Source organism: Frankliniella occidentalis, unplaced genomic scaffold (assembly GCF_000697945.3).
Source record: "Frankliniella occidentalis isolate FOCC.00 unplaced genomic scaffold, Focc_3.1 Scaffold6, whole genome shotgun sequence".
In the NCBI taxonomy this organism is placed as follows: Eukaryota; Metazoa; Arthropoda; class Insecta; order Thysanoptera; family Thripidae; genus Frankliniella; species Frankliniella occidentalis.
The window spans coordinates 1,028,598-1,034,252 of NW_026267136.1; the positions used below are offsets into that span (position 1 = coordinate 1,028,598).

The window sequence follows — 5,655 nt, forward strand, 5'->3', positions numbered from 1 at the left end:
CCCCCTGTCGCCCCCACCGCCGCGCCACGAGCCGTTTGTAGGGGAGAGAGATGCGAATCACGGAGGTAAATAAAGACACGCCTGCTCGCCTGCTGCTGGCTGGATAGTGGAAAGTGGGTACGTAGGAGCTTTTTTCGCCCGCGACACACACACACACACACAACATACACACACACATACACATGCACATGCATACACGCACACACTGCGGGGACTGCGCAACAGAGAGGTCTGAGGGTGGTCGGGGCGGGGGAGCGCGAGCCTCGCTGCAGGGTGACCCCATCTCGCCCGCCCTGCCCTGCCGCGCTCCACGGAATGTTGCGGGGCCCCAAATTATCCATGCTGTCCTTCGCCACTCTTCGCCCCGCCCCGCCACCCCCGCTTGTTTGGCCTTGGCGGCGCCGAGGTGGTGTGCCTGCCTGCTGCTCCTGCAGTCCGGGATGGGGCTGGGGAGAGCGGGGCTGGAGGGCAGCGGGGAGGGGGGGGGGATGATTTCCCTAGAGTTCGACGTTGTTGCTGTCGGGGCCTTCACAGTATCGCGCGCCCGCTCGCACGCTATCTGCTTCTCCCGCTTTCTCCCTCGAAAAATAAATAATCCAAGCACCACATGTATACTTGTTTTTTTTTTACACAAAATTTGCGTACCTTCCCGTCCGGCCCGTGCTGCTGACAGCGACAAGCCGATGTCGATGTTTCAGTTGGTTTTTTTTTTCGGTTGTGTTCCCGTCCCGCTCGGCCACTTTTTACTTTAGTTTTCTCTCCCCCTTCCTGAGCCCTCTGATATCGCTGGGTCTGACAGCTCACCGCCCTTCTCTCTCTTTCTCTGCCCGCCAGAGCGTGCGCGTCGCCCCTTCCCTCTCCTCGGTGACGTCCGCGCGACGACGCCCGCGCCGTCCGAAATAGGCGACCCCGGTAGTGATCGCTGTCCGCGCCGCCGGCGTCCCCGCCGGGCCGTCGCGCAGGCCGTGTCGGGCTCCTGGTCCGCCATGTGGCGGTGACGCCACCGCCGCCGCCGCGACGGCCCGTCGCACAGCCCCGGTGACGTCGCGTCCTGGCGCCCTCGCCCCCACCAGAAGTACCAGGAGCTGTTGGCTGCCGCCCAGCCAAGGGGAGCCCACCCTCGGGACCATCAGCAGCCTCCCCGACCCATTTGCACAAATATCACGTTTGTCACCACAAAAACAACACACTAAGCGTCTATGTGCAGGAAGGGGGCTCTACAACTCAACAAACGAAAAGTAGAACGTGTGCGGAAAGAGTGTTAGTGTTTTCAGTAGGGCGGGTATGGCCGAAACTTTTAGCCCGCCCGATGCAGTTGGGCTAAAATTTTAGGCCATCCCTGCCATATCGAAACCACCAAGTTGTGTTGTGTCACACATAACGCAGTTTGCAACACGTTTGTCTCGTTAGTCGCGCGTTAATGTGTGGGAACTTTTTTGCCTCAACTTGCTTACCACAAGAAAAAGAGGCTTTCCATAAGTGTTCAAGTATTATTCCATCCGAAATGCCTACGCTGTGGACTGCGTCTCGAATCTCTTAAAGCCCTCCCCCCCTCCTTGCTACAGGAAACGGCAGTTCAGCTGCCCCTCAAACAGACCAACAAGGTCTAGGTCCGCGGCCAAAGCAGGGGCCGGCGAGGGGTCAGGAGAAAAGGGAGTGGGGGAGAGGGGAGGGATCCCAGCTGTCAGAGTGGTGAGTCGGTTGTGGAAGAGAGGAGACGCGCAAGATAAAAACACAACGTTCGCGTCGGTGTGCTTGCTGCCTCTGTTGCGCCCTTTGCTCTGCTCTGGGGGCCAGGAGCGCAGTACCGCCGCTACTGGCCGCTCCTTTTTGCCCTCGGTTGCCTCGCAAATGCATAAATAATTGAACGGACTGCCGCGTTCACGCTGGCACGAGCAAATACTGTTTGTGTGTGTGTGTGTAAGGCAAAATGAATTCATCATCGCACCATCCTCCCCCGTGTGTGTGTGTGTGTGTGTGCGTGCGTGTGCGTGTGTGCGCGCGTGCGTGTGCGTGGGCACCGCGTGGGTCGCGAGAGTGTTATGTTAGCGCCTTTATATATTTTCGCGCGACATGGATTTTCTCCCACTCTCCCTCCTGTGCGGTACTGCCCCTCCCGTTTATTTCGTCCCACACTCCGACCGACCCCGACTATTTTTTTTTTTTCATTTTGATTATTTCCTCGTTGGCCGTGCCCCCCGCCGCCCACACCGGATCGTATCGTCCATTTCAATTAAGCCGCCGTTGCATTAGGCTATGGCCTTTCACCCGCCGCTCGCCAGCTCACTGGATAGAATATTTAGGAATACCAGATTGACTCCTTCCAAGAAACTCTGGGAAAACTTTTTAATGCAAAGTTTGCATTTCATTTTCATAGGGGAAGGGGGTGATTTTGTTTTGAACGGCTGTCCAGTTCGGCTCCAGCCGTCACCCGCACAGCCGTACCTGAAAGCTTGACTGGGCGACTGTTCACTCCGACCCCAGGGCCCCAGACCCCACTTACTGACCCGTATGAGCCCCATTTGGCGACCGCGCTGACCGGGGGGGGGGGGGGGAGTAAAGGGGAGGGGGCGCAGGGACGTAAACAGCAGCGCCACGGCGACGAGACGTAAAACAGTCACACAACGGCGATCCCACCCGCACTACGCCGCGCTACGCCGCGCTACGCCACGCTACGCCGCGCGCAGAGTTTACGGTTTTACGGGCCTACACTCTTACATCCCTCCTCCTCCTCCTGGCTGGTGAGAAGGGGAAGGAGAGGGTTGGTTTTGCGACTAGGCTTTAGCGTGCGTCGTGTCAAGCCGCTCTCTCTCTCTCTCTCTCTCTCTCTCTCTCTCTCTCTCTCTCTCTCTCTCACTCACTCACTCTATCTTTCTCTTTTTCTTTCTCTCCGCTGTTTCTTTTACGACGGCCTCCACGCTAAGTGAGCCTTTATACTACCTTCACTTTGTCTAAGCGCAGCGATCGATCCACGGCTACGGGAGCGGGGATCCCAACGGATCCCTCTCTGCTGTTCCCTGTCCCGCGCTCCCACCGCATTACACTAACGCAAGCACCGTGTTGTCTTGTAAAACTCACTCGAGAAAAATCTACCTTTCGTAAATTTGCGACATATTTTGTATATTTCTGCAATTTACGATTTGCAGAATATATTGTAAAATTAGGACAACCCATCTTGCTCGTCAATTAATTCCGTCGTAAAACTTGTAATTTTACAATTTGACATTGTTAATTTGCTACACACATCATGGAAAATTTTATGTAAACCTGTGCAAGTATTTATATCTCACAGTGACTAGATGGGTTTTGCTGACAGTCTCCTTTGTCTTTCTGTTCCAGACTGGGAGCACGAGGGAGTGCGGCGACAGCTGTCCGTCTCGTCCGACTCGAAGCTCCTCGACGAGGACATCCGGGAGGAGGCCCGCGTCATCCTCAGGCCCAAGAAGCCCCCGAGGCCCAAGTCGGAGGTGTTCCTCAACAAGCAGGCGCAGGACCCCAACCGCCGGAGGACCAAGCGCTTCTCCGCCTTCGGGGTGAGTGTCGGGTGTGTTGGGAGTAGGGGTGTTAGTTTTCCCCAAAAAATGGTTTTGGAAGATTTTGTTTAAATTCCTAAAAAAGTTTTATTTTATCCACTTTTGGGGGGAAATTTTCATAATTTTTTCTGGGAAAGTTTCCATTTTTTCCCGGGAAGAATTCGGACATCAAATTTCCTAGTTGGGAGCCGTCGCGTCACGGGCTGCAGCGTACAGCGAGTTGAGTGCAGCGCTCCGGGTGCGGGAGCGGAGCAGAGCGGGGGCGGGGTAGGCCATCAGCCCGCCGCCGTGCGCTGCGGGCTTGCCTATCCTCGGCTCGCAGGCGCTCTGTTCCGGGGCTGCGCTGCAGCTCCGCCGGGTACCAGTACCGCCACCCCTCGCCCCACTCCCTCCAATGCAACTTTTCCTCTTATCTTCTTTTCCGGCTCCTTGCCCCGCGCTGCTGCTGCTGCTGCCGGTACACGCTTCCCTGCCCTCATTGCGCTGGCACTGCTTATTTTGCTTGCACGGCGGTGGCGGCCGGTTCGATTCGCCCGCACAGCAGTTGAACAGCAGCGTTGTCGCTTCTCCCCCCCCCCCCCCCCATGCGCTCACTCTTTATTTCTCTCCTCCACCACCCCCTCTCTACCGCCTGCAACGCCCCGGCCGTTTTATTTCACTGCCCCGACACATGCCGTTAAGTCTCGTTTTAACCCTTTTATCTCTATTGAATGTTGCGGCGATTAGTCAAAGTGCCGCCAGGTCGCCCCCCGCCCCCTCGGGCCGCTGGCAACAACGTTACGCTCTTTCGCCCCCCCCCCTCGCCCTCTTTTTCTGCAACGTCGTGTTTGTTATTTTGTGTGTGTTCATTAGCTTCTTTGTGGCCGCGCGGGCAGGGCAGGGCCGGCCAGAGCTCACCGGGATGCAAAGTAAATACTCCCAGCCCGACCCAACGGAACCCAGCGGCCGTGGCCTGACCTCTGACCTGAGACCTCTGGGGTGGCCTCCGGACTAGCTAGACCGTTTCTACAATGCCTTCTCCTTTCTTTTCGCGGAAACTTATCGACGCATCTGAAAGGCTTAGTCCCTGACGAGGGGGAAATCACTCGGGTTCCGTGGTATTTCTCCTGCCATTTCGGTTATTTCTCGCCTACTTCGGGTTATTTCGGGGTATCTCAGAGTATTTCAGGGGTATGTCGTGACTATTTAACCGACTATTTCGCGTCTATTTCGCTCTATTTCGCCTTTATTTCGGACTATTTCGGGGGAAGGTGTACGAACTATTTCGCAAGTGATTAAGGGGGGACCTATCGAAAAAACAAATTGTCCGATTTCGATGAAATTTTACATGGCCGTTCTGTACTACAACGTGATTGTAAATATAAAATTTTAGCTCTCTAACTCAAATAGAAGCTGAGATATTGAACGTTAAAATTGGCCAAAACAGCCTCCACTATTGTAACTCTCATTGGACTCACAATAGTCAGATCGGTCATCTACGACCAGAATCCTAGAGGGGAAGGATGCCCGGAGACCATATGGTCCCTGAGTTTTATGTCATGACAAAAGAAATTGTCCAAAACGGTGTTCAAAAATGGCCCAATTTTAAGTTGGCCAAAACGAGGAGTGGATGAGACCTTTCCGCTTTCTAAGCGACCATATGGCCTGCGTGCATCCTTCCTCTGCTCGGGGGTGTTTTTATTTTCGCTCTGCGATAAGTACTTTCGGAGCGAGAGTTACAATAAAAAGAGTCGTTTTTGAGGGCATTTTGTGAAATTCAAAACTCGCGGTGCGTCTGGCCGTGGCCGACTGGTGGCGCGGTGACAGACAGCGGTACTGCGTCGGGACGGGCTGCGGACGGTGGTCACTGTGATGGGTTTACGACGGCTGACGACAAACAATAGCCCTGTCGCTGCAGCAGACCCGGGCGACCTGTGCAGCGCGGCGAGGACGGGCCTGCTCCGGGCCCCGGGCTGTAGCCCAGGACACCAATGCAGAAAAAGGCCTCATTGCTAAATAAAATTGTAGAAAGCTAAATTTTGGTACACTGATAGATTTGCGTGTCCGGATTTACCTCGATTTTAGTCCCCGGCGATCAGAGGTGTGCAACCCGAGATATTGAACAAAAGGGGCCTAAATGCAG

General features: G+C 55.2%; 1 protein-coding gene across 3 annotated transcripts in view; it reads left to right on the plus strand.

Annotated features, from left to right (window-relative positions):
• LOC113218156 (cyclin-dependent kinase 14) overlaps nucleotides 1–5,655 on the plus strand; it is a 162,223-nt gene that overhangs the window by 144,728 nt on the left and 11,840 nt on the right. For all 3 annotated transcript variants that reach the window (XM_026438380.2, XM_026438381.2, XM_052271240.1), the window contains one exon: nucleotides 3,340–3,533. In XM_026438380.2, the coding sequence (XP_026294165.1) occupies nucleotides 3,340–3,533 (194 nt within the window). The remainder of the gene's footprint in view (nucleotides 1–3,339; nucleotides 3,534–5,655) is intronic.